A 24,854-nucleotide genomic window follows, 5' to 3' on the forward strand; every position below is an offset into this window, starting at 1 on the left:
AGATCTCAAAATAATCCAACAACTAGCATAAAAAAAAACATTTTACTCAATGTGGCTGACTGTCGTTTTGCCCCTCAACAGATTAGAACGTTGATAAACGATTAGGTTATTTATTTCTTCACATTATAAGCGCAGCAATGTGCACATGGAAGTAGGCTATACGCGCAAATGTTCCATTAGCGAGAAAACACCATTATCAAAAGTGACCACAAAATGTGATTATGCATGTAATGCTTTTATTATAAAGGTGCATTTTTATGGTGAAAATGATCTTCCCCAAACTTGAAACTCATGCGCTGTGTATGTATGCCAGTTAGGCTCTACACCCATTGAAAAGCAGATTAATGTGCTTAATTTTAAGAAGTTATTTGGCCACTTTTGTGATACAAACCTTATCAAAATGTATAGGCCCATGGGATAGGCTACATAAGGTGTGGGACTATGATTTGAAAAAGTCCCCAAAAAAAGGTATGCATTGTTTCTTGCCTTACCCTGAGCATCATTCACAAGTGGTAATATTTAATTCACAAGTGATACGCTAATATTGTCACCCATCAGACTATTCTTGATTTAATCTTGTCTTTACATATACTAAATAATGTGTGAAATTTGTTTTGATTTAGGATGGACCATTATTTACATTTTACATTTTAGTCATTTAGCAGACGCTCTTATCCAGAGCGACTTACAGTAGTGAATGCATACATTTCATACATTTTTTTTGTACTGGCCCACCGTGTGAATCAAACCCACAACCCTGGCGTTGCACACACCATGCTGGCGTTGCAAACACCATGCTCTACCAACTGAGCCACAGGGATGCACGTCTCAAAAACGAGGTCAGGAAAAAAATATACATGTCATCTATGCACTTAAATAGCAAATTAGCTTTTTCTGTGGTTCCTGTTGTTAAGAAAAGCACTGTGCTTAATATTAGGAAAGTTGAGAAATAAATATAGTAGGCCTAGCCTATAGAAAGCTGATGGGATCCTCCTCTTTGTAATAGAGGCCATCACTCTGTTTTCTCAGGCCTATAGAAATGTTGCGCAACATGAGCTTATGGGCTCTCTTCATGAGAGTGTGTTTGATTAGATTTTTGAATACATTTGCATTGAGTTCAGAGTGATTAGAGGGTGATTAGAGGGATAATAGAGTGCTGAGTACAAGTCAGTTAGCAAGTTTGGTAGGCTACCAAGGACCATCAGCAGTATCAGAGCTGGGAGAAGCCTATTTACTGTGAATAAAAAGGTAACGTGGAATTTGACTGCCTTCATGACTTGTGGTTGCCGGTGTGGCGGTAGTATGGTCACCATAACAGCCCTAATCACAATAACAAGGAGCCATTGCGAGTGTACCCATGAATATGCCAGGGTTCGCGGTTCCAAGCATGTTTTATTCATTTTATTTATACGTTAACTATTTCTACGTTTGCTGCAAGGAGCAGCAAAGTTTCATTATGTTGTTAACTGTCCATGTCACCGTAGAAACGGACTCAACCACAAGAATGCCCGGCAGTCCCATCTCTCTCCTGTGTTCGTTCCACAAAATCAAAAAACGAATGATTTGAAAAAAAATTGTTAAGACCAATAGTTTATTCTCACGACGGTCTTCATCCATAACCGTCGATTACACGGTTATACGGTATTTGTGCCAGCCCTAGTGAGGAGACATGTGGCACAGTCCAAGCCAATCAGAGAGTGGTGACTCACTGTCCTCTGTCACAATTGGATTAAGATGTCTGGTCCACTTCCTGGGAAACCTAACAAGGCTCATCAGACACAGGACAGGAGGGCACACAGGCCAAGCCAGCTGTGTGTTGCAGTGGGTGATACTGTGTGTGTCTGTCTGTTCTCCTCATGTCTACAATAACAACAATATCACCAGAGGGGTGGATCATCACAAAGCAAGGATCAATCAGCCGGCTAACATCAATACACATTCAGATGTAACTGTTGATCAAAAAGCTATGGGTTATTGATCATATCAAGTTATTCATACATTTCAATTTCAAGTCAATCTTTCTCTATGAGCTATACAAACTATGGAGTTTTTAAAGATGATTCAGGAAAGTAATCTGGCTAACTATTTGATCCTGGTGAATGGGCGAGGAGAAGGATAGGGTTTGGACAGCACTGAGGTGGGTGGGATGCGCCAGGAACAAACACAGTTACTACAGCTGTATAGACTGTTCGTTCCGTCAACAGGTAGTAACATAGCTGACTCAGTCAGTCAACCAGTCAGCCAGCCAGCCTGCATGCCTTCCTGCCGGTCTGTTTCTCTGTCTGTCTGGTTGTCTGTGTCTGTCCCACATGTGACTCAGAAGCTCTTAATCTAGTCCAAAGCGTGCCAGCTTTAATATGGTATTTCAATCATTTTTATGCACCAATATAATCCACTCCATAACACCCATTCAATCAATATAATAGCCTACTGTACTTATCCCCCAGGCTCTCACATACAATACAGACGTTATTGTTGATATGTACTCTACAGTAGGCTGTGAAAAAAATGTATGCTGCAAAATAATGTCAACAATAATTAAATATTTTACTTGATTATACCAATGATCACAACAATAACAATCCATTACAAACTTGGAGCCTGTTCTACACTGTTAATGGACTGGAACACTTAAAGGACTGGTTCTATATAGGTCCTATACAGTATCGTTACATACCCAAATCCAGCAGCCAGAATTTGCAGTTTTCTGAGGGTCCCGCTTGAGAACTCATATGGTACAGAGGACTAACAGCAAAAATAGACTGTATTCCATTTGTCATGGCAACCTGCCCTGGTACTATTCAAGTTCTCACACTGTTTAAAATCCAATTCTTCAAAATAGTTTTATAAAACAGATATAGAATCATGTAGTTTAAGAAAAAGCTACAGGAAGCAGCTGTATCCTCTAGCTCAGATGAGATCAGTCTGCTGTGTTAGTGGGATGGGATCTACTCGCTCTTCTCTACTCTCCCAGAGAGTGGGCTGTTGTACTGTGAGGGCAAGCCTCTGTCCCAAAGGAAGATTTAGAATCAGACGGCACACTTTACCGTAAAACCCCTAGTAGAAGCTCCAGCCCTCAAACACCATGGGCTCAGCTTCCACAAATCAAACTTTATTTGCCACGTGCCGAATACAACAACTGTAGACTTTACCGTGAAATGCTTACTTACAAGCCCTTAACCAACAGTGCAGTTCAAGAAGAAGAAAATATTTACCAAGTAGGCTAAAATAAAAAGTAATAATAAAAAGTAAGACAATAAGAACAACAATAACGAGGCTATATACAGGGGGCACCGGTGCCGAGTCAGTGTGCAGGGGTACAGGCTAACTGAGGTAATCTGTACATGTAGGTGGGGGCGAAGTGACTATGCATAGGTAACAAACAAACAGTGAGTAGCAGCAGTGTACAAGAGGAGAGGGGGGGTCAATGTAAATAGTCCAGTGGCGATTTTTATGAATTGTTCAGCAGTCTAATGGCTTGGGGGTAGAAGCTGTTGAGGAGCCTTTTGGTCCTAGACTTGGTGCTCCGATACCGCTTGCCGTGCGGTAGCGAAGAAAACAATCTATAACTTGGGTGACTGGTGTCTCTGCTAATTTTATGGGCTTTCCTCTGACACCGCCTATTATCTAGGTCCTGGATGGCAGGAAGCTTGGCCCCAGTGATGTACTGGGCTGTTCGCACTACCCTCTGTAGCGCTTTACGGTCAGATGCCGAGTAGTTGCCACACCAGGCGGTGATGCAACCGGTCAGGATGCTCTCGATGGTGCAGCTGTAGAACCTTTTGAGGATCTGGGGGCCCATGCCAAATCTTTTCACCTCCTGAGGGGGAAAAGGTTTTGTCGTGCCCTCTTCATGACTGTTTTGGTATGTTTGGACCAAGCAGTATGTACTGTAGAAATGTAGCATCTTTAGTAGCAGCTTTACTTTTCAGCACAGTTGCAATGTCCTTATTTAAGCTAAGCTCAATACACTTACATTAGTTTTATTTCTGACAAAAACAATGCACAAAGAGAACTTTCAGCAGTGTGACTGACTGTAGCTGCTAAGGTGCCTCTCACACATTTGTACAGTCAGATCTCAATCTACACTGCAGTGCATACAGGGCTGGAGGAGTAAAACAGACAGTCCATACAAACTCTCCCTGTTCATCTGTGTGTTTTCACATCAGGATCTCTGGGCACTAACCACAGAGCCTGTTTCCTGTAAGAACCAAAACACACACACATACATATGTGCAACGTGCACGACACACACACGTGGAACACACACACACACACACGTGCGCCACACCAAAAAAGCTAAGGCCTCCCTGGTACCTTCAGGAAGGTAACCGTTTTAAGCTGAATCAGCAACTGAAGGGAGGTGTTGCTATTGTCTCTTTAGCACATTTTAGAAATACGCTGAACTTATTGATGGTCCCTATTCCCCCTACTGTACACTTCGGTCCACACTGATCTAGCTGGGGATAGTCATAGTGGCATTTCCTAGTCCAGGGATCCTCAACTAGATTCAACTGCGGGCCAATTTTTTCTTGGGCGGGTGGTCTGGGGGCCGGAACATAATAAAAAAATATATATATTTAGAACGCAAACTGCCCGCAAGAAACCTAAACAGATCAAATATTTGACAAAAATATGAAACATAATTTCAAACCTTGATTACATTTGGGAACATTGTCCTGCGTAGGGTGCCGTCTTTCAGATGTTAAAAAGGGTGTGCTGACCGTGTTCACCCCGGTTTCATAGCTAAATTCCCAACCTGGCCACATTACATCATGACCACCTAATCCTCCCCCTCATTCCTAATTGGCATATATCATTCCTCACCTCTCCATCTGATAGCTGATGTGTGGTGAGAGTTCTAGCACAAAAATGGCCGCCATGCATCACTGAGGTGGGTGCTACACATTGATGGTGGATGAGGTGAGTTTCCCCCTACTATGTAAAGCGCTTTGAGTACCTCAGGTGGTATAAAAGTGCTATATAAATCCAATCAAATATTATGAATTATAATTATTTGTATACGATCACCAAAGTCTCTCTATTATGCGTGGGAATACTTGGGAAAATATTTCCAAAATGTCAATCACTTGGAGCTGATTTTCTGGTGTTTTTACAGTCTTTTATGTCCAACAATGAAAATTCAACAAAAAGATAAATAAAACCATCCGCAGGCCACCAGTTGGGGAATCCTGTCCTAGTTCATGGTCCTATAGTTGGAAAATACAAAAATAGCCAAAAAGCAGTGGCTTTGTCTAATTGAGTTTACAAACTTAATTGCAAAAACATCACAGGAGTCACATCAACAGCATTTTCTGAGAACTTGTGGGGTTTACACAAGCTATGACAGCTACTAATTCACCACAGGCAACCAGCCAGCAAGGGCTTTGTTCTAAGTCCAAGGGATGGGGAATGCAATGAGGAAAAACAACAAATGAATAGTCTTCCTGTGAGTTAGTGAGACACATCCATCCATCCCCTTCTACAACTCCCAGACGTTTACCAGGGAAAACCTCCTGCTCACAGGCTGCACTCATTCTGGCCCAGCCATGCATCTGGGTGACAGCACCAGTCGGGAGTAGGAAGAGTAGAGTTCCCAGATCTTCCCACCCAAACCCCTAACCCGTTCACTGCCCTGAGAAAAAGGCCTAGGCCTACATGCTCTGCTTCAAGGACAAAGCACCACAAAGACAAGGGGAGCACCAAGGACATGTTCATCCTCCTAGTTCTAAAGGAGCCCTGCTGAGGGGAGTCTTCAGTCTGCATAACAATTCAAAAACCTACCGGGGAACAGTGGGTTAACTGCCTTGTTCAGGGACAGAACGGCAGATGTTAACTTTGTCAGCAAGGGGATTCGATCCAGCAATCTTTCGGTTACTGGCCCAACGCTCTAACCACGAGGCTACCTGCCGCCCCAGGTAGCCTTGTGCCGCACCATAGAAACCACCAGTATACAGTACACAAACATCACCTCTATCTTATTACAGACCAGGACAGGAGGAGGGCGGGCCGTCTGACAGGAACAAGACAGAACAGAAGCTCCAAGTGCCACCCAGGTTTCTTTGATCTCATTCCCTGGGGTCTGGAATGGGGTCAGGTCATGGAGCGCAAGAACTACTTCTCCTTTGAAGAAAGATGAAGAAAAACCACTGTCCAGTCAAAAGGACAGGGTCACATTGAAGGCCACACGGTAGCAAAACGTTTTGTAACAGAAACAAAAATGCGTGTGTTTTATATTTGACAAGTTCAGGTAGTCTCTACCTGTTTCAGTCAGTTATCTTCCATTTGGTGCCTGACGGATATGAACCATGAGAGACAGGCCACGTATGCATGTATGAATTCCCAGAGTTAGTCATGTCTATATGAATTCCCACAGAATAATGTAGGTGGTAATCAATATATTTTCCACAGCAGCACGTGAGTCATCAACACTAATTCTACAGACTGTAAATCAGAGCACCTGGAATCCTTCACTGGCTGCAAGTACACACTCGCCCACTAGAAACCCCCTGGGACCAAGGTACAGACGGTGCCTGTGTGTGTGTGTGTGTGTGTGTGTGTGTGTGTGTGTGTGTGTGTGTGTGTGTGTGTGTGTGTGTGTGTGTGTGTGTGTGTGTGTGTGTGTGTGTGTGTGTGTGTGTGTGTGTGTATATATATATGTGTGTTCCAGACCTAACGGTAGATTGACGCCAGACATTCTTTTTAAACTTTAGCTGAACATATCATTTGATCTCCAGCACCTACTCAGAACCATTTGATGTGTGCATGTAATTGTTTCCTGTACTGTATTCCAGGTGCCTCACAACAGCAAGGCTGAAAGTGTGTCTGTGTATCTGTGTATCTGTGTGTGTTCCAGCCTTCTCAGTCCCAACATCAAGGCCTACCTTTGTGGTGGTGGTTGAATAGTCCTTCCATCTCCATACTGGAGCGTGAGTGAGCGATGCAGAGCATGGCACAGGGTACTATGCCCTCCTGGGCAGGGGAACGGTCCGTGGTCCTCACTAGGCACCAGTCTGGCTTGTCATGGAGCCTCTCCAGCACCTCCACCGTCTGACCCCTCCGTATAGTCAGCTCAGAGCTGCTGCCATTACTAGCCACAAAGTCATGGATGACCACGGTCAGCTCACAGCCACCAGAGAGCTGGAGAGGGAGGGATGGAGAGGGAGAGAGAGAGGGAGCACGTCAGATTTACTATAAACATTACATGACACAAAGGAATAGTTTGAGGTTATGAAGAAACAGCCTGAAATGTATTGATGTTTAGGAGCAATATCATAATGAGGGTGTGAAATATAACTACATGTCATTAAATGGCGAGATTCTTAGGATGTACTAATCAGCAATAGCGAGTCTATTATTAGCATGTCAACAACTGAGTTCTTATATGGGTTTGGAGGTCCCCAAGTCCCCCCTGAGAACTGCTGATTTGCCACTTGTCAGTCATTCCGTTTCCCCAGACAGTCACAAGGCTTGTCTAAGAGCTTATTCTGATGGCCATCAGAGCAGCCGCTCAGCACAGTGCAGGCTCCAAACCAACCACATACTGGAGCTACTGGAGCTCAACTTTACTGAGTTGTACTGTAAACATGTCGTTCTGGTGAGTCACTCGCCACACATTGATGCCTCAACATGACCCAAGAAACGCTCTGACATTCTAAAGCCGTAGATTCAGGGGGAAAAAAAGTCCATTAAACTGCCATATACAGTATTCCATTCAAATATACATTGACGATGATGGGCACATCAGGGACGTTTCAAACAGGGAAATCAGTGACAGGCGAATGACGATCACCCTCGGCAGTTCCACACTGACAACACGTTCTTCAAATGACTATCAAATCAAACCAATTACAGACTCCAACCAACATCCAACCGACATGACTAGTTAGTAACTGCTAGAGATCCATACATACCCTTTGGTAGTGAGGCAAAGCCAGCGAGTTCAAAAGCTGAGCCACCGGACCAGAGTTTTTATTGTTCTCCATGATTCTGTCCTCTGTCCTCTTCTCCTTCATACTCTGATGCTCCTGATGCTGAATCTAATCCATCGACGCGACACAAGGTTAACTTAACAATGAACCACACTGACCTGAGGTAACACGCAGGCCCACCTACTCTCATATCCCTCCGCCCGGTGGCCCTCCGATGGTATCTAGGTACTATATACCAGAGCCAAAGCACCCCCTTTCTTGTCTACTGTACCAGCTGTGCCTTCTCCAAGGAGAGGCTGAAGATATGACACTGACACAGAGAGTGGTACAGCTAGTGGGAGGCTGACACACTCGTTGACGCGTCGCCGACACACAACTCCACTCTGTCATTGCCTCTCACAGATCTCACAACACCAGGCGAAGAGGCAGAGAGCGAGAGAAAGAAAGACAAAGAGAGGGAGGCAGAGAAAGAGAGGGAGAGAGAGAAAGGAAAAAAGAGAGAGCGAGAAAGAGAGAGAGTTGACTGTGAGTGATTGTGCCCTGCATTAAAGGAACCACGGCCCATTAGTGGACACGAGAGGACAAAAGGACTCTCCCTCATCACCTCTCTGTGACCTTGACTGGCCCTCTCTGTGTTGTTTTCTGTACCCTGACAGAACCAGAGCTACACTGTGTCATGAAGGACACTTACAGAAAGGGACATACTATGCATGTCTTCCAAATGTCACCATATTAATTTTGCTGTGCATTATTTTTGACCAGGAGTGCACTATAAAGGGAATAGGGTAGCATTTGGGAATCAACCACTGTGGCTAAGTCAATTTGAACCTAATTCCTTGAACTAGGAGCATAGCTGCATAGAGCAGAATAACTGCAAGTCCAGCTTTGGCAGGGAAACATGGTCCCTAAAGAGGCAGAGTGTTTGTGTGAGAGAATATAGCTCTGACTGTGAGTAGGAGTGATATCCTTCTGTGCTGTTATTGCCTGATAAAAATCACACTATCTGTCCCTTCCTGAAGAAGAGCCATGTTTCTCATGTTCATCTCTGAGATGGAAAGGAAAAGTCTAACGAAAGTTTGGTTTTCAGACAGTCCCTTATCAGGCAACAGGTTCACAGGAAGCCAGTCCAAATTAAAATGATGTCTTGAAATACAAATTTCTAATTTACTTGTCTGGTTGCGGTCTCTCCTAAAAATGACTGGATTTAGAGGCTACAGTTTGAAATGCTGTTGAAAAGACTGCTCTAGAGTCTAACGTGTCAAATGATACTGTGAAGACCTCCGCTGTTCCACAACAAAGACCAACAGCCATCGTTGGTGAAGCCCTAAACTGCAGGGATTGTAGCAGCAGACCATTGTATTACTTCAGACTCCGGAGTTGGCAATGTGTCGTATTTGAATGGCGTAGCTGTTGGAAGGAAATGGGCAGCATATTATGACTCACCTTATCGCTGTCCAGTGTGTTCTGAGAGGTACGGGAGGCGATAGAGATGGTGTCTGGCTGACTGCTGGCATCACCCTGGCTGTCCAGGTCATCTCCATGACTACAGAGGGGCAAGAGGAAGAAGACGTCAACCAAGATAGGGCGGGGCAGCTCTCACAATCATTTACTGTTGGGGCACTTTAATGTTAGGTTGTGCTACGGTATTGACGGAACAATAACTGTAATGTATAAAACCAATGTTCCATGCAGTCGGTCCTGTATGGTCTGTAAGAAAGGCTGTGAGAAGCGATGAGGTTGATACAAGGTGGAGCACTGTACCTTCTGCCCTTGTGTTTGACTGTGGTGGCCTTGGGGATGTGAATGGGCTCCTTCAGGGCTCCTCTCAGGTGGATGGTACGCTCCTGGATTACCTCCCGGATGTGTTTGATCCAGTCCTGCTTGTTCTCTATGCTGGACGCCTGAGGGGAAAGACGGACGGACGGTCAAGGCAGACGGGCAGGCAGAAAGATCTCAGTCCACACATTCCCAGTATTTCGACACGATCTATGATGCAACACTAACTCTACACTCGGAGCTGTTCAGTCAACACAGTCAACCCTGATGCCTTCATCGATGCATTCACTGAGTCACAGTAATTATCCCAATGCTTCCTATTGTTTACCAGAGTACATCGACAGAACACACAAAGGACATTCAGTAAGACCCTTTCAATCGACTACAGTATGTTTCACAATTGAGGAATTCCGAGGAGCCATTTAAAGGGCCCTTCAGTGCTGTGTGAATGATGTAAATGCGTGGACACATAATTAGCATATGACTCACTCATGTCTTCATGGGAACTATGCAACAATAATCAAGAGTATGCTGCTTTTATATAACGGACAGATTAAGATGGGCAGTCTGCCATTATATAATGTGTATAATATAAACATAGCATGTGTGTGTGTGTGTGCTGTGACTCACAACGCATCAACATGCAGATATGTTTCTAAGTGCATGAACTGTTATGCAAATCTTCGAACTTGAACACATAGGCCTGGTAACGCCCACTCAAAGAAATATGTTTTGGGCGGAATTGTAGGAGTACATTTAGTGGTCATCAAATCTTAGTGGGTTGAACTTAAATCTTTAAAACACACAGTAACACCCACTTAAGGGAATACGTTTTGGGCAAAAGTGGGAGTAAATACATAAATATTCATTGTGCCTGATTGTTTGCTGGGTTACTGTTAAGTCATAATGTCCCAGTTACCTTCAGCACCATCTTGTTGTCTGAACTGGGGGTCCTCCCAACCCAGAGAGCAAACTTACACGGATCCCCCTCCACGTGTTCTGTGACACCCAGCTCTGAAGTCTTAGGAGCAGAGAAAACACAAAAACAGAGTTAGAGAAAGAACAGGAAAGGAAGAGAGTAAATATAGGTTTGATATAAAAGTATTTACTTGAGATCCGCGCAGGCAACTATTTTGGTAAATCATTCATTGATGTGAATGGGAGACGTTCATTTAAGTTAAGCGTACAGATCTCAAGTCTGAGTTCCAGCCATTGTGATGAGAGAGCGGACAGGTTGTGCTTACAAAGAGCTTGCTCTTGTAGAGGTACTTGTTGCGTCCGTTAGAGTCCTTGACCTCCTTGCTGAAGACCAGGGACATCTCAAATAGGAAGAGGTGGCGCTCGCGTCCCTTACGGATCAGAGTCTTGGGATCCCACACCTGGAAGGACTCCTGCAGGATCAGCTCTCCTTGGGAGTCAATATTCCCATCGAACCCTGGAGGGGGGAAGAGGAGGAGGAAGAGAGGGTGTCACGTCCTGACCATAGTAAGATGTTATTTTCTATGGTAGAGTAGGTCAGGGCGTGACAGGGGGTGTTTTTCTATGTTTTGTATTTCTATGTTCATGTTCTAGTTTTGTATTTCTATGTTGGTTTTGTTTGGGATGATCTCCAATTAGAGGCAGCTGGTCCTTGTTGTCTCTAATTGGAGATCATACTTAAGTTGGGGTTTTTTTTCCACCTGTGGGAGATTCTTTTTGAGTAGTGTATGTTTCACCTCTGCGTCACGGTTTGTTGTTTTGTTAGTTCAGTTTATGGTTTATGTATCGCATAGTTTCACAGTGAAAATAAAATGTGGAACGACACACACGCTGCACTTTGGTCCGCTTCTCCTTTCGACAACCGTGACAGAGGGAGCTGTCAAGTTACTTGATTCAAATAATTTCTAAACCTACACTTCTGTTCAAAAGTTTGGGGTCACTTAGAAATGTCCTTGTTTTTGAAAGAAAAGCACATTTTTCTATCCATTAAAATAACAAAACTTATCAGAAATACAGTGTAGACATTGTTAATGTTGTAAATTACTATTGTGGTTGTAAATTACTATTGTAGTTGGAGTTTTTTATGGAATATCTACATAGGCGTACAGAGGCCCATTATCAGCAACCATCACTCCGGTGTTCCAATGGCACATTGTGTTAGCTAATCCAAGTGTATCATTTTAAGGCTAATTGATCATTAGAAAACCCTTTTGCAATTATGTTAGCACAGCTGAAAACTGTTGTTTTCTAGGCAGAGTTCCTCTGTCCAATGTCTGTGTTATTTTGCCCATCTTAATATTTTATTTTTATTGGCCAGTCTGAGATATGGCATTTCCTTTGCAACTCTGCCTAGAAGGCCAGCATCCCGGAGTCGCTTCTTTGCTGTTGACGTTGAGACTGGTGTTTTGCGGGTACTATTTAAAGAAACTGCCAGTTGAGGACTTGTGAGGCGTCTGTTTCTCAAACTAGACACTCTAATGTACTTGTCCTCTTGCTCATTTGTGCACCGGGGCCTCCCACTCCTCTTTCTATTCTGCTAAGAGACAGTTTCGCTGTTCTGTGAAGGGAGTAGTACACAGCGTTGTACGAGATCTTCAGTTTCTTGGCAATTTCTCGCATGGAATAGCCTTCATTTCTTAGAACAAGAATAGACTGACGAGTTTCAGAAGAAAGTTCTTTGTTTCTAGCCATTTTGAGCCTGTAATCGAACCCACAAATGCTGATGCTCCAGATACTCAACTAGTCTAAAGAAAGCCAGTTTCATTGCTTCTTTAATCAGAACAACAGTTTTCAGCTGTGCTAACATAATTGCAAAAGCGTTTTCTAATGATCAATTAGCTTTTAAAAAAAATCTAACATCACCGGAGTGATGGTTGCTGATAATGGGCCTCTGTACACCTATGTAGATATTCCATAAAAATCTGCCATTTCCAGCATTAACAATGTCTATACTGTATTTCTGATCAATTTTATGTTATTTTAATGGACAAAAAAATGGCTTTTCTTTCAAAAACAAGGACATTTCTAAGTGACCCCAAACTTTTGAACGGTAGTGTATATTCCATGAAAGCTTCCTGTGAGTTAGCCCAGCCTGCTCCAATAGGAGCTAAAAGGAATCTCCAGTAAGTCAAGGCCTAGTCCTCCTACTACAGATAAAAGAGGAAACCCTTAGCTAGTTCTAAGTATATTTGCTCCTACCGTCCATCATGCTGAGGTGCATGGCGTCGTTGGCTCTCTTGGGGACACTGAGCATCACCTCCAGACCATCCTTGATCTCCCCCTTCCCCTCCTCACAGCAGGTCAGCAGCTCCTGAAGAAGAAACGCAAACACACACACAGAGAGAGAGAGAGAGAGAGAGAGAGAGAGAGAGAGAGAGAAACAAACACAAAACTTCAGGTGCATTTCACAAACCTCAAAGTCCAACGAAAGATAAAGGCTGTAAAGGATTGTGTTCCATGCAAGATGCAGTTTAGCTTCCAACGCTGTAGCTTTGTTGACAACAAGCGATATGTTCTACAATAAACAAGATCGTTATACAAGCTAGATTACAGAGGGTGAGAGAACAGAGGGCGCACCAGAACCTCTTGTGTTGTATGTTACATACTTATTACAGAGAGTCGTCTAGCGACTGTTTCTACTTGGCCAGTGTACAGTACCTTGAGAAGCAGCTGATACTTGGTTATTCTCTGGACAGGCTTGATGAGGTATGAGGATATGGAGTTGGCCAGCCGGTGCCTCTGTTGAATTTCCTGGAAACCAAAAGACAGAGACGTCTTAAAGGGCACAGAGACGCCGAGGCAGCAGTCGCCAGTGTAATCCTGCTCCTAGACCTAGACAGACAGCACTGATGGAGAATGGAGATACCCCTCTCCTCAGAGCTGGAGGTCACTGACAGCAACCTAAGGTCAATCTTGTGTGAGTAGGCTTCATATACCCTCCTGTACTACCACCACAACTCCTGTTAAGATCAGCCTCACTGCCAAACACCCAGAAATCACCCGAATAAGCCAGATTTGAAGGCTACCGTCATAACTGATATACCAGCATAATATTGCTGCCTTGCATTTATTCAAAATTATTAGCATAAATAGTACTTCAAAGGATCTGATTCAAAAGACCACAAAAGACCACATGGCAGAATTTGATTAGTGGGTCAACATTTGATGTATTAAGTATTTATAGCATGCCTAAGTTGGTACTCATCTACACGTACATCAAAATAGGGCCCTGCATGCTCCAGAATGAGCTGGGTAGAGTCTGGTTTGTTCTTGCAGTAGTTCACATACATCTGGAACTTATCTGCCTGCAAAATGGACACACAAATGTTAAGAGACACAATATTCCTGCAACATCTCAGCCATGTCAACCTATGTCAGTGGTGTAAGCTGGCTTGTCCAGACAGTGAGACACTCACCCAGGTGACAAAGCAATGACCCACATCCTCAGGTAGCTGTTCGTATTTCTCCAACTCCTTCAGGAAGATGCTGTACAGAAAGGGAGAGATCAGGGTCGTATTCACTAGGATCCAAACAGAACTAAACGGGGAAAAACGAGGAGGGACTACCTGAACTTGTTCAATAAGAAACGCTTGTTTCATTATTATTTATGGTGTGTACTAATGAATAGGACCCAGGTTGAGTTACTATAGACCGGGCTTAGGTTGACCACTCCAGTGCATCTAGAAGGCAATGGGAGTCCGGTGTGGGTAACTCCAGTACAGAACACTAACTTGTGGTGGAACTCGTAGAGGTCCAGCATGTTGCCAAAGATGATGTGCTCTTTGTTGACGATGCCTGGAGGGATCTCCTCAACACCGCTGGTCATCTCCCACAGGTAGGTCTGGAAACCACACAGAGAACAACACAACGTCTTCACCTGGTTGTAATCCTGACATCTGACATCTCTACAACCAGAAAACCACAAGATGATAAACTAAACAGATCAATCAAGCATACCTTTTGCATTGCCCTAGGGCCTTGGCTTACATTATGTTTTCCTTTCAAAAAATCAATCCCTTAGGGGCCACTGTATAGTCTGTCAGTAAATGAGTGTGAATATGTCACAGGTTGAATGGAGTGGTGGTTTCTCAGTACTTACATCTGTACACTCCCGCAGGTCTCTGACGTAGGCCTTCTCTGTCTGAATGAGCTCTGCCATTATGAACCTGGGGGAAAAAAACAAAAACTTGTAGGAACTGCAGCAGCGAGAGAGCGAGAGAGCGAGAGAGAGAGAGAGAGCGAGAGAGCAAGAGAGAGAGAGAGAGAGAGAGAGAGAGAGAGAGAGAGAGAGAGAGAGAGAGAGCGAGAGAGAGAGAGAGAGCGAGAGAGAGAGAATGGCTTTTGTTTGGGTCTGTTTTGTGTGAGTCAGGGACAAATGTGAGACAAATGTCACATGTGACACAGCAGTGTTTCCCTCTTTTCGGAGGAAAGGAAAAGGTTAGGAACCATTGATATATTCTGCATCCCAAATGGCACTCTATTTCCTATATAGTGCACTACCTTTGACTAACGCTCTGGTCAAATAAGTGCACTATTTAGTGAATCGGGTTCCATTTGGGATGCACACATACAGTACAGTAAACCTGTACTGTATGTGTGCCCCTGAAAAATATTGTTTTATTGTCAAATACACCAGATAGATGCAGTGAAATAGTGAAATGTGTTGTTTTACACAGTCAGCCATAGTAGTACGGTGCCCTTGGAGCAAATTAGGGTTAAGTGCATTTGCTCAAGGGCACATAGACTTTTCACCTTGTCGGTTCGGGTATTCAAACCAGCAACCTTTTGGTTACTGGCCCAATGCTCTTACCGCTAGGCTATCTGCCGCTCTTAAAGGTGATAAATGGAAAAGGGGACGAGATTGAAAATGCTCTAGCTGCTATGCAGTTTGAGGTGATAGTATGACCTTATTTTCATGGTGATAGTATGACCTTATTCTCATGGTGATAGTATGATCTTATAATCATGGTGATAGTATGACCTTATTCTCATGGTGATAGTATGACCTTATTCTCATGGTGATAGTATGACCTTATTCTCATGGTGATAGTATGACCTTATTCTCATGGTGATAGTATGACCTTATTCTCATGGTGACAGTATGACCTTATTTTCATGGTGATAGTATGACCTTATTCTCATGGTGATAGTATGACCTTATTCTCATGGTGATAGTATGACCTTATTCTCATGGTGATAGTATGACCTTATTCTCATGGTGATAGTATGACCTTATTCTCATGGTGATAGTATAACCTTATTCTCATGGTGATAGTATGACCTTATTCTCATGGTGATAGTATGACCTTATTCTCATGGTGACAGTATGACCTTATTCTCATGGTGATAGTATAACCTTATTCTCATGGTGATAGTATGACCTTATTCTCATGGTGATAGTATGACCTTATTCTCATGGTGATAGTATGACCTTATTCTCATGGTGATAGTATGACCTTATTCTCATGGTGACAGTATGACCTTATTTTCATTTCAATTTTGCATGGCTTAAATTTGTAAGTCTTACACAGAGCAACATCAAACACTAAGTCCCAAAAGGAAAGGGCAACTAAATTACAAGTAGCTCAGACTTTTTCGATGGCCTCATTATTTCAATAACCTTCCAGTGGCTCTGACTTTGAAGTTAGATACAGTATGTCATATATATATATTTTTATCTGAATATTAATTATCAGATATCATGAAAATATTTTCAATGAAATAAATGGTAAGTGTTAGACAATACTAATGTTAATTACTGCAGTATGAATACGTTAAATATTTTGGTCTCCCGGCGCAAACTTTCCTGTCTGGTATTCCCAACTGCTAGTGCTTTGAATGCGTTAATAACAATGATGCTTCTCCACCAAACTGTGTAACCACTGTGTATGTGAATGCTTACTCTTTCCTCCTGGCAGACTTCCTCTTCTCCTCATTGAGTTCGTGGGCAGCATCCCTCAGCTTGACCTCTGACCCTTGGACGCTGGCGGGGATGATGTCCAGCTGCAGCCCTTTACTCTGTAGGACAGACAGGGGACTTTATGAGGCACCGCCGAGGGGACACGGGCACAGACACACACAGATACAGACTCCTGTCTGTCTCACGAGACTCACGGACACAGAGACACACACTCTCACACATGAGCGTGAGCACGCAAATACACACACACTCACCCCTTTCATCTGTTTCACACACACACACACACACACACACACACACACACACACACACACACACACACACACACACACACACACAACCTCCCCCCTCCCACACATACACCATCTTTCATCGCAACCCTCCACTCCAACATTCCTCCACCCTGTCCTCCAGTACTCACGGCCTTGTTGGAGTCAGAGGATACGATGCCCAGTGCTTTCTCCAGACAGGACCGGTACTTGTCCATGCGTAGGGAGAAGTCTCTGTAGCGCTTGTCCACAGAGGTGACCCATTTCTTTATCTCCAGCGCATGGGCGTGCCCTTTGTCACAAAAGCCATCCGCCAGCTGGATCAACAGTTTCACCCTCTCTTTGGTTTGCTGTCAATACAAAGAGAGAGAGAGAGAGAGAGAGAGTGAAAGAGAGAATGAACGGGGGCTGTGGGGCGTGTGTGTGTGTGTGTGTTTGTGTGTGTGCGGGTGTCAACCACAGGAGCCAAATCCCACTGTGCCAGAGGTTCATGACTACAATAGAGTTTTCTGCCACACAATAACTCAGGAGGCCAGAACATCAGGGACAATGGGCTGCCCTGTGACTGGGCCTCATAGATACAGCATCATAATACCTAGCACAGGGCCACAAACAGGGCAGGGCAGCAAAACACACTAACCGGCAGGGTCCCAAATGGCACCCTACTCCCTAATATAGTGCACTACTTTTGACCCGGGTACATAGTGCTCTGGTCAAATGTAGGACGTAGGGAAGAGGGTGCCATTTGGGACACGTCCACGCAGATGGCCAGTACCCTGCACAACCTAAACAGATCCTAGACAGCCCTACGTGGTGTATGTAGGGGACAGGTTGACTGACACTATTCCCTTTACATCTCAACACACTGGCTAAGGTTCTTACAGGCATCACAATCTAAACAACCCATACAGTCTGATTCAGAACGACAAAGGTCAGTGTCTGTTATAGAAAATACATAGATTACATCCAGTAGGTGGTGTTTGATAGTGTTGGACAGTGCTGGAGGGGACCTTCACCTTGGCTGTGATCTGGAAGTCTTCGTGCTCCTTCAGCAGCTCCTGTGTGTGGTGGATACTGGATCCGGTGGAGGTGTGGGTCGACAGGTAGAACTCTCCCGTGTCGTGGATCCACTCCAGAGCCTGTGGACCGAACACAACGAGACGAGGTCCAGATCATTTCTCTGTCATCACACTAATGTTTTATTCCTATTCCCTAGCCTTCACCTTTTGAGGAAGTGTACACTTGTTCACGCCCCCTCATGGACATAAAGCTAGAATCCTTAATTGAAACAATATCAAAGCGGACTCCCTGCCCCTGTTTTGCTAAACAACTGAGGGATGGGCCTGGAGAAATGTAACCACTCTCAAATTCATAGACAGAGCTTTGGATGCAAGGACTGACCATCCATGATATCAGACGTATAGTTTCAACCATGTTTTGAGGCTATACAGTATTTGTTTACAAGTAAGTTGTTTACAAACATTGCAGTAAAACAAGCTTATATTGTGGGTTCCTTACACCATTCTATACATTTTACATCCACGAGGGGGAAGGAAGATGCAGTCTTCACTGCTGCCTCTCCAGACCAGTGTAATGCTAACACCAGCCCACATGGGGGAGCAAACAGTCTCCAATTGAGATATACTTCAGTCTGCTCTGCTGCACACATTCGGTCCGTCAATCAGCACTGACTAAATGAGAGGAGACGGTTTGTAGAGAATGAGGACAAGAAAGACACTGCACTACAATAAGCCAGTGTTAAAATGTAGGGCATGTAATTATAGCTGTGGTAACACTACTGTTGTGTTGTTACCAGTCTACCGGGAACGTAACCAGATTTGGAGGCTTTGGTTTGGTCAGCCCTTGGTCAAAACATTAGTCCAACTAGTGCCTTGCTGAGCAGTTTGCACAGAGTTCAACATGGTGGTATGTTATATGACCCGCCATATTGTTAAACGTCTACTTTCATAGCTTGTGTGTGACCGTGTTGTTGTAGCCATGAATGTTACCGTTCTGGTATAGTTCTCCTTGAGGAGCAGCACTGACCTGCTTGGCGCTGCGTTCAAACACCACATACTGCTGACACTGGTCCAGTCTCCTCTTCCTCATTGTCCAGAAGTGCAGCACCCGGTTCTCTCTCTGGAGCAGCTCATTCAAGATGTCTGACAAAACCACAAGAGACACGTTATCATTTAAACCATGGCTATGTCACAAAAGACAAGCTAGTCCTACAGTCTACTACTAAAGCACTTAGGTAGTGCACTATATAGGGAATAGGGGGCTATTTGGGGACACATCCCATCTGTCTAAAAGAAGGCACCTGAAAGGAACACCACAGTAAAGAACAATCTAAGGTGTATTTGATTGGGAAGGGAAAAAAGAGCCACTTACTTTTGACCTGTGTTTCAGGAGCCTTGACGTGAGACAGCATCCCTGGCATGTTGACACTGTTTCTGTGCAGGTACTTCAGGAAGACGTCAGCGTTTCGCCTTGCTAGTGTACAAGCCTTGAGGAAGGCCTCCTTCTGCTCCAGGTGTTTGCTGATCATAGGTGTGACATGGTCTGACTCACTGTTAGGGCCCAGTTTATCAGCTCCCCCACACCAGTCCTCCTCACGCTTATACTCCTGCTCCAGGCTCTCCAGCACACTGCACACCTACAGAGCAGCACACAGCACAGGTCAAAACTACACTACCCACAATGCACCACCGAGCCCAAGCTAAGTACACGAACGCAAATACATGGCAAACTGCAGTGTAATACCATATAATACCACCCTATCTAGAGTGGTTAATATACCCTAATCTGGGCCATGTTACTGGGCTAGGGGCCAATGGGCCTCCTCTGGCGGGTTGCCATGGAAACAGTTAGCGATGTCCCACCCACCTGCTCGGAGGTCTTGTAGAAGGCTACAGAGGCGTTGACCAGTTTGAGCCGGTCCTCCATCTTGAGCATGAGCTGCTGCCAGTGGTCGGCCACCTTCTCTGCACAGTCCCGGATCATGTCCATGTCGTAGTGGTTGGCTTGGAGTAGGGCCTCAGCCTTCTGCTGCACCTGCAATGCACTCTGGTGGGTTTTCTGAGGAGAGGGAGAGAGAGAGAGGGAGAGAGAGAGGGAGGGAGGTGATTAAAAAAAGTGTTTCCACTTCATAAATATTGTTCACATTAACATCTTCAAATTTTCACAAGAACACGGAGGAATGTGATTGGAGGCTACGGTTACAGGAAAGGAGTCTGAGTGTTATATACTGTGTGAGTGTTCTGCTACCATGACTGTTAACACACCACAGCATTAGACAATATCATTACAATACCATAATCAAATCGATCGAGTAATTGGGATTAATAATCTCCAACAGGGTTTTTTCCTCTCCTTCCACAGTGAGTAGATGACTCCAGAAACCTGCCTGCATAATCTCAGCCCTGCAGAATGTAGTCCTGTATAAATGAGCCCTGCTCAGAAGAGTTAAAAGGGAAACATGTTCTGGGGTGAAAACAGGGCCCTGTTTCTGGTGAAATCAGAGAGGAGGATGATTTATGACCAATAGGGGATGAAAAGAGGAGTGGGGGAGGTTTGGGTTTTTACTGAGGTGTGTAGGAGGAGGGTAGAAGGAAGGAGAAGAGGAGGAGGAGAATGAGAGAAGGAGGAGAGGAGAGGAGTACGAGGGGGCTGGAGATAAGGAAAATAATAATTTGCTGGGTGCTTATATTTGTCCTATTTCACACATGTACAAGTGTGAATTAATACGCATGTTTGAATCGGAAGTGTGTTTTTTTTTTACATATCCCACTGTCCCTGAGACATCCTCAGAGAGTGGGGTCACGGCCAGGGTCACGGAGGGAGGAACAGAGGAGGACGAAGAGAAGGAGTGGAGAGGGATGGAGAAGAAGGGGAATACATGAGAGAGATGGAACAGAGAGCTACCTCTATGGCATGTTGGAATTGCTCATGTTCCTTCTGTAGCTGTTCTGCCTCCTGTAGAGAGCTGGCTGTGATCAGACCTGCATTCAGCATGGACTCTCCATTACGGATCCAACCCAGCACCTGAAACACACGCACGCACACGCACGCACACGCACGCACGCACGCACGCACGCACGCACGCACACACACACACACACACACACACACACACACACACACACACACACACACACACGAAGAGAGAATCAGTAATGGGTCAGACTAAGATAAACAGTCACACACACAGCTCCTACATTAACCACAGACACGTTGATAATGGACATGGTAATCATCATCACAGATAAGCACAACCTCCAGTATACAGACCTAACCCACCATGTTGTCACCACCCTGACACACACACACACAAGGGAATACAAGGTAAAGGTAAAGGGCAGGGTAAAGTCAGCTGTGACGCGTCCCCCCTGACACTTTCGCCTCCCCACCTCTCCTCCTCCCACCCTCCTCTTTGTCCACACAGGGACGGCCTGCCAGAGGCCCCAGGGAGGATTCCACACCGTCTCCTCCTCCCACCCTCCTCTTTGTCCACACAGCGACGTCCAGCCAGAGGCCCCAGGGAGGATTCCACACCGTCTCCTCCGCCGGGCTCCGCTCTGAGTCAGCACTGCACACCTGCTGTGTATCTGACACATGCTCTGTGCTATCACTGCTGCCAAACTCCTAGCTCAGCATAGCGGCTGTGTGAGGGAAGAGGCTAAACGCTGCTCAGTGATTAACAGACAGACAGAACAACTACTGCTGTATTCTGCCTGGCCTGCTCTCTCAGTTTATAGCCACAAAAACACACATAGGCCTCTCTTCCCTTCCAGGACACGGGTAATCTCTCGCTCTACAACAATGTCCGAATGAGGAAAATGAAATAAATGAATAAACAGAATAAGATTAAAAGATGATGCTCCTGCTGGCCTAGTTTCTCTTTTTCCTCATTTTCAGGCTGTTGGTCATCTCTAAAGGACTGCTCTACTTTCCCAGCACACATTGCAGTGTTTCAGTCTTTCAGAGAGCGACTGCTGGCTAGTTTAGTTCAGATAGAATAGAACAGAAGAAAGATGTTGTGTGCTATTAATGCAGAGAAGAGATGCTAACTGATATATGTATTGGCCTTTGAGAGTTTATCCATCTTAACTGTCTTTTACTTGTATTTTATTTGAAGAAGATCTGGGTTCCAATCCCCTTACGTATTTGATTGTTTTTTTGACATGACAGGTGTAAGTACAGATTGGGAGATAGACGTGGAGAGGGGTACAGAAAGTGGTTAAGGGCACAGACAGTTGGGGCTCGAACCCCTGTTGCCAAGGGGACAGGTGTGGTCTGGATATTAGACAGCTACACCAGACTCCGAAACGAAAGTGACTCAGTGAAGATATTCTAGAATATGCTGTAAATGGTCAATGCCATAAGTCGTGACCATATCGACTGGTCTCATATTTCCCATTGTACAGCCTAATAGAATCAACCCCGTAGATGTAAATACATCTGCTTGGAAAAGCATTTCATGCTTAATATTACATGCACAGAGAGCAATCTATTCATAATCACGTGCTCTTCACATAATAATACACAATCACTTATTTCACAACAGCATCTCATGGTTGTCATCCCACATTCACTACTGTACTTGGAAAGAGAAAAAGAAAGACCACAAGTGAGAGCAAAAGTCAAAAGTAAGAGAGAGAGAGAGACCACACGAGAGAGAGAGAGAGAACACGAGAGAGAGAGAGAGAGAACACGAGAGAGAGAACACGAGAGAGAGAAAGAACACGAGAGAGAGAGAACACGAGAGAGAGAGAGAACACGAGAGAACACGAGAGAACGAGAGAGAGAGAGAGAACGAGAGAGAGAACGAGAGAGAGAGAGAACACGAGAGAGAGAGAGAGAACGAGAGAGAGAGAGAACACGAGAGAGAGAGAGAGAACGAGAGAGAGAGAGAACACGAGAGAGAGAGAGAGAGAGAGAGAGAGAGAGAGAGAGAGAAAGAGAGAGAGAGAACGAGAGAGAGAGAGAACACGAGAGAGAGAGAGAGAACACGAGAGAGAGAGAGAGAGAGAGAGAGAGACAGAGACAGAAACAGAGACAGAGAATGACGTGTGTTTACCTGTTTGACCTCGGCCTGAAGGTGGCGTAGCTGGACACACTGTTCCAGATGTCTCCTGTGCTGCTCGGCCGCCACGTCCAGCTCCTGCTGCTTCTCATGGAGGAACTCCAGCAGGTCCTGAACACGTGTAGCCATGTCCACATCCCTGTCACACAGCAACTCCACACCTAGACAGAGAGAGAGGGGGAGAGAGATAGAACAAGAGAGAGAAAGAGAGACAGAAACAGAGAGGGAGACAGAGAAGGAGAGTGAAAAGGAAGGAGAGAGAGAGAGCTCATCAGCTACTGTAGCAAATCCTGAAAACAACACAAAGAACAAAAGCCATTACGCAACCCAAACCTAACAAAAATATTAAAAGAGAGAAGCAAGGTCTCTCTCTCTCTCCTCAAACAAGACAATCAGTCTCGACTACATGTAAAAGATTGACAGTTAGGTAAGCATACAGGCATACATCAGTAGCTCCATATGGCCAGACAGTCAGACACACAGGAACGAATCTGCCATTAACATGATATTACTTACATTTCACTCCTGTGTTCCAGACCTGCATTGGGCTGCATGGAGTACAGAGCATGTCTGTCATAGAAGCACTGTGTGTCTGTCTCTTTGGTGTCCAGGAGAGAGCTGCTCTGGGATGCATTCTGATTATACAAAATCTCCTCTGTGCATGTCGTCAATGACGTGTGTGTGTGTGTGCCAATGCAGCCTGTCGTCCTGCAGAACTGCCTAGTGGTTTTACTCAGCGACATGAGTTCATAGGATTACCGTGAAATCTGCTCGTCTGGCCTTGGCCTGCTGCCGCTACTGTGCCGAGTTCTCCAGAGCTCGATAGCTGGGTTAAACGGCCCTCCCCATTCCTCCCCTCTCCCTATCTCCTCACCCACAACGCTGAGCTGCCCTGGCAGCAGCAGCAGCGCTTTGGCCCATCCGATGTGTCGGTGTGTGTGAGTGTACGACAGAAAAGGTGCATGTGTGTGTGTATCCGTCCGTGTGTATTTCTCCACTACTCACCGCTGGCCTGGACCTCTGTAACGTACTGCAGCAGCTCCTGTCCCTGATGGATGACGTCGAAGGTCAGGTTGTTCATGGTGAGGGCCTTGTCAGCATGGTGCTGGAGCCTCTGCTCCGCCAACGTCAGGTCCTCTGTATCAAACTCACCCATCTGCTGGGACAGCTCCTCATTCCACGACTCCAGGTCTGAGATGATCTGGGAGTGTGTGAGGGAAGGACAAGGGGTAACACTTCATTTGGATAGTCCCCTATAGAGGATCTATAGATACTCAAACTGTCAACTGCAACAACAAACTATCAACTGCAACAACAAACTATCAACTGCAATGGAAGTGTACAAATAGACAGAAACACTGATCACAGGGATCACCGTAAATTAGTTTGAAATAAAGGTGACATAGCACGTACAGGACAAACATATGTACAAACACACACACACAGATGATCATTCCAACCCTCTAGGTGGAATATGACCTGAGAGGGGTGTAAACTAAATCGGCGTCAGAACGAAAGGATTTGTAATGATATCAAAACACCAGCGAAGCTGATCTTCGAGACAGTAGCTAAGTGTTTAGTGTTTCCTAGAATGATACATTTATCCCTTGGTTATAGAGGGACTACCCAGACTAGCTGGCATGACTGTAGGCAACGCCGTAGATGGAGCGTCTGCCTGTGATGTTAGCACTTGTTTAAGGACCCACCCACGCACACTTGCTGAAGGAGGGTGAATCATGACGCCCATCCACCTTGGCACAGTGATGGGTACTCCGTCAGTCTATTCTCCATGATGCCAGTGTGGGCGGTGCCTGAATGGGCTTACCTTCCATAACCTACAGCACTGCTTCATTGTTGACCTCCATATTCATTGGAATGAAGTCAAAATCAATCAA

The 24,854-nt window shown here is 45.0% G+C and overlaps 1 protein-coding gene across 6 annotated transcripts in view; it reads right to left on the reverse strand.

Annotated features, from left to right (window-relative positions):
- LOC115180595 (triple functional domain protein) overlaps nt 1–24,854 on the reverse strand; it is a 133,346-nt gene that overhangs the window by 22,653 nt on the left and 85,839 nt on the right. For all 6 annotated transcript variants that reach the window (XM_029742818.1, XM_029742798.1, XM_029742809.1 and 3 more), the window contains 20 exons: nt 23,965–24,160; nt 22,954–23,120; nt 20,799–20,918; nt 19,761–19,952; nt 19,266–19,530; nt 18,921–19,036; nt 17,891–18,013; nt 17,027–17,224; nt 16,588–16,703; nt 14,785–14,851; nt 14,417–14,526; nt 14,102–14,171; nt 13,901–13,990; nt 13,344–13,436; nt 12,885–12,996; nt 10,952–11,142; nt 10,627–10,728; nt 9,693–9,832; nt 9,375–9,474; nt 6,885–7,140 (listed from right to left, as the gene is read on the reverse strand). In XM_029742818.1, the coding sequence (XP_029598678.1) occupies nt 6,885–7,140; nt 9,375–9,474; nt 9,693–9,832; nt 10,627–10,728; nt 10,952–11,142; nt 12,885–12,996; nt 13,344–13,436; nt 13,901–13,990; nt 14,102–14,171; nt 14,417–14,526; nt 14,785–14,851; nt 16,588–16,703; nt 17,027–17,224; nt 17,891–18,013; nt 18,921–19,036; nt 19,266–19,530; nt 19,761–19,952; nt 20,799–20,918; nt 22,954–23,120; nt 23,965–24,160 (2,824 nt within the window). The remainder of the gene's footprint in view (nt 1–6,884; nt 7,141–9,374; nt 9,475–9,692; nt 9,833–10,626; nt 10,729–10,951; nt 11,143–12,884; nt 12,997–13,343; nt 13,437–13,900; nt 13,991–14,101; nt 14,172–14,416; nt 14,527–14,784; nt 14,852–16,587; nt 16,704–17,026; nt 17,225–17,890; nt 18,014–18,920; nt 19,037–19,265; nt 19,531–19,760; nt 19,953–20,798; nt 20,919–22,953; nt 23,121–23,964; nt 24,161–24,854) is intronic.

Source organism: Salmo trutta, chromosome 3, assembly GCF_901001165.1.
Source record: "Salmo trutta chromosome 3, fSalTru1.1, whole genome shotgun sequence".
Lineage (NCBI taxonomy): Eukaryota > Metazoa > Chordata > Actinopteri > Salmoniformes > Salmonidae > Salmo > Salmo trutta.